The sequence below is a fragment of the Trachymyrmex cornetzi genome, unplaced genomic scaffold (assembly GCF_001594075.2).
Source record: "Trachymyrmex cornetzi isolate Tcor2-1 unplaced genomic scaffold, Tcor1.1 scaffold35, whole genome shotgun sequence".
NCBI classification, from domain to species: Eukaryota; Metazoa; Arthropoda; class Insecta; order Hymenoptera; family Formicidae; genus Trachymyrmex; species Trachymyrmex cornetzi.
Window position 1 is genome coordinate 838,204 of NW_017298213.1, and position 4,160 is coordinate 842,363.

At 38.0% G+C, this 4,160-nt stretch overlaps 1 protein-coding gene across 2 annotated transcripts in view; it reads left to right on the forward strand.

Moving 5' to 3' along the window:
* Window positions 1-4,160, forward strand: part of LOC108763305 (mediator of RNA polymerase II transcription subunit 15) — an 18,750-nt gene continuing 14,590 nt past the window's right edge. The window contains exon 1 of one of the 2 annotated variants that reach the window (XM_018510811.1): window positions 1-75. Coding sequence is in view for 1 of the 2 variants with exons in the window: in XM_018510809.1 (XP_018366311.1) it covers window positions 152-170 (19 nt within the window). In the remaining variant the exon portion in view is untranslated. Of the gene's footprint in view, window positions 76-127; window positions 171-4,160 lie in introns of those variants that run through there. The other variant, XM_018510809.1, reaches the window with a different exon arrangement.

The following is a 4,160-nucleotide window of genomic DNA, read 5'->3' on the forward strand; positions in this document are numbered from 1 at the left end:
CTTCTTGATCTTACGACTTTTATATTGGGTTCTAACCACATTTGTTACGGTCATACTGTCTGCTCCATATATTTAGTAAGTTCATTTTTTCATTGATTTCAGTTATAAATTTCATTTTGATATATAAGTCTCAATTGAGGACTCAGCCAGGATGAACGTGTTTTGTTTCGGTATGTTGAATCATCTATTTAATTAATTTTTTTTTTAATTTCTGACGAAACCTGCCAAGTGTGTGTTTTGCATACTCATGCCATAACTTCGCATTAGTATTTTTAATTCTCTGCGGCTATATTCTGTTATCCACTAACCACTTTGAGTAAATCAAAATTTATACTTCATGTTTCGGTATATTCTACAAACTTTTAATACATAATCGTAGTGAATAAGGCTAATATTACATACAAATTTTTAAGCGTGTTAATTGGTTGCAAGATAAAGAGATTCTCAGATCTCTCTATTCTATAGCCAATCAATAGACTTGAAAAACGTCATACGACAAAAATAGATGAATGTAATATTAGCCTTAAGGTGCATTTTCATGAGCCGTTCAAACTGACCGTTTCAGCAAAAGGATCATATAACCTAATGCTGGATTCACACTGTATCCGATTTTCGTCGTACGACGCTCTTCAACCAATCAGAAAACAGAATTTTGATGATATGAAGCAAAATCCATCGGAATCCTGTTTTCTGATTGGTTGCAGAGCGTCGTACGACGCAAATCGGATTCAGTGTGAATCCAGCATAAATTGATTGTTATTCGTTCATTTTAATCACGCGATCCTTTTTGTCACTGAAACGATTAGGGTGCCGTCACATGCGGCGTAACCTGCGTAAGCGTAACCTGCGTATTCTAGTAATTTACTAGAATACGTTATATTTATTTACTAGAATACGCCATTCTGAAAGCCGGCATTCACGTTGGGTGTATTTCGCGGAAGATTAGAGAAATGCGGAACTAATGCAACCAATTGCAGATTAGAATTTCTGTTGTGCGCTCTAAAGAAATGTTAAACGAATTTACGATTGGTTTTCGTAACCTACGCAACTCAAAAAGTACGCCTCATGGGGAACCGGTACCTTTTCATCGCGTATATATGAGCGGATGATCGAATAAATTATTAAAATTGGAAAATTTTGTGAGACCACTCTTAGGCTTATTCGACGCGTTTTTGCATGAAACGAAAGAATTTGGCAAAAAAAACATCGTTCTGCCTTGTGATCCGAGATATTAAGCGTTAAAGTTGATGACTATTGAGGTTAGGAAATCTGTCACAGAGGCAAAATGAAGGGGAGGGCTCTGATTGCACACATCGCATATTGCACACATGTATCGCTGATTGGCCAATTTAAAAATAAAATAATCTTATTGGCAAAACAGTAAAAAATTACTAGGCACCAGTTGATATGAGTGGTGCGTACAATCAGAACTGTAGGCAAACGGGATCCTTCCAAATGAAGTTTATAATTGTACTGTTCCACATGGGTTTCGACTTTTCACGCGATGCAAAGGGGCGCACGACTTCTATAATTGTACTGTTGCAAAATCGAAACCCTTGTGCATTTTTTCAGATAGAATAAGCTAAAATGAGCCAGAAATTAGATTCGACGCATGGTGGCTCTACCATGTTTCGGCGTAACAATAAAATAGCGTAAAAAGCATAAAGTGACTAGACAGAAACTGATGTTTAAGTGAAATGATATGATTGGTCGGTGCAAGTTACGTTTACGCAAGTTACGCCGCATGTGACGGCACCCTTAGAGTGACTCGTGAAAATGTATTTTGATGGAACACAGCTTTTGTGAGATCAGTGAGTTGCCAATCAAAATAAGAAGATTCGTTTTAATATGACTTCGTTGTATTCTATATGCACCGGTTTCTTTAAAATAGTTCTCTTCATTTTCTTTTTCTTTTTGTTTGTTTCTTTACCATGAATTAGTTTGAAGCATTAGGCCCTGCGCACAATAGAAGTAATAATGGCTTCTACACACTGGACGCGGAAACGCTTGCCGCGCGGCAAAATGAGATGCGGTAACCAATGAACACATTACGAGCTGTAAGCTTATTGGCTACCGCATCACATTTTGCCGCATAGCAGACGTTTCCGCGTCCAATGTGCAGGAGCCATAAGGAATTAGGAATAAAGAATAAACGATTTCAACCTATCAAAAACCGTATATTCCAATGTATTCGATTTCTGATAGGTTAAAATCGTTTAATTTTTATTCCTAATTCCTTATTCCTCCTATTGCGCGCAGGGCCTTATCACATGCTCCAACATGCTTCAATATGCTCCTAAAGCCCAATGTCCACGATGCTAGAAATCGATCCGAGAAGAAAGAATTGACCAATCGCAATGGTCATGTGATCAAATTGTCATGAACAATTTGATCACATGATCATTGCGATTGGTCAATTCTTTCTTCTCGGACCGATTTCTAGCATCGTGTACACACGCCATAACACTGGAATGGGCATCTCCGCTGTGAAGCATAGAAAATTGTCGCCGCAATTGATCAGCCATTTTGATTTGGTGCGATATTTGAGCGAATCAGAAGCTTTCAGATGTTCATGCGCACTTACGTTTAATGTTCTTTAGTAATAGCGTTTTCGATTGGGCAAAAGTTAGTGCGCACCAGTGCGCACTCAGTTCACACCAACACTGGACGAGTTCCATGGGTTGCACTGAATAGTGCAAGTTCAAAAGAATACGCCAAGATTGTCAGTGCTAAAGCTGAAACTCATTTTTGTTCACTTTGAAGCAATGTTCAACAAAATATTACAAAACCACAGTAAAAGATATTAAGAGTAGGGACAAGACCCCGTTTTCAATTCAACTGCGCAGATTTGCTTGTCCCTATGTATATCCTTAATTGTGATAAAACGTGCACTGAACTGGCACCGTCAAAATATCTCATGCCACTTAGTGCGCACTGAGTGTGCACTACGAGAGTGTCGTGCGATCAAATGAACACGTGAGACTAGCCAAGTGCGCATTGGCACTGCCAATCGAACACGCTCTTGACATTGAGTGTAGCCAGTGCACCCCAATCGAAAATGCTATAAGACGCATATTTCGTTTCGCTGTAAATTTCCGCTTATAGGACTCCAGCCTTATGCCTAGTTCACGCTGGACGCGATTGGCGATGAGCGACGAGCGATATTCAATGAAAGCTTTACTTTGCATCGTCACATGAGAAAAAGTAGAGATTTCATTGGTTATCGCTCATTGCATCCAAAAATTTTTTTCCTAGGATGAAAAGTAAAAAATGAAAAATTTCTCCATTAACTTCAGGGTATCAATCATGAAACTTTTTTCCTAGGATGAAAAATGAAAAGTGAAAAATTTCTCTATTAATTTCAATAGTTAAAATTTTCATTTTTCACTTTCCATTCTAGGGATAAAGTTTCACGATTGATATCTAGTGGTTAAAATTTTCACTTTTCACCATCGACATCTAGAATGGACCGCTGATGGCAATGGGGTAGAAAGACGATTAGAGTGAGAGGCAGGAATAATAAGATCGTTCTTTCTCTGTTTACTGTTGTTTCTAACTACTGTTGGATTAACAACAACCAATCAGGCTTCAGTAAACAGAGAAAGAACCATCTTATTATTCCTGCCTCTCACTCTAATCGTCTTTCTACCCCCACCATTGCCATCAGCGATCCATTCTAGATGTCAATGCTTTTCACTTTTCATCCTATGGATAACGTTTTATGATTGATACCCACGGCTCCTATTCTTGAAAAGTATCGCATATAAAAACTAGGGAAATGCTATAGTATATGCAATATATACTATAGTATTTCTCTAGTTTTTCGTATGCAATACTTTTCAAAAATAGGGGCCCTGGGTATCGATCATGTAACTTTGGCTGCTTTCCTTTTAGGAGACACAAACCGACACAGTATAACACACTTAAACACAGTTTGCCACGCTTAAATGGAACGCGATATGTGCAGTGTGTGTATCGTGTGTACGAACTTTTAATACCTAACCTTAAAAGATTTGAATTTTGACCTTAACGGACATACGAGATCAGATTATTGCAAGGAATGATGTGTATATTTTCGAGTAAAGGTACATACTTTGCATCAATTGGTGGAGGTATTCCAAAAAAAGATTTAACATCTTACAAGTTACAAACTTTTCAAA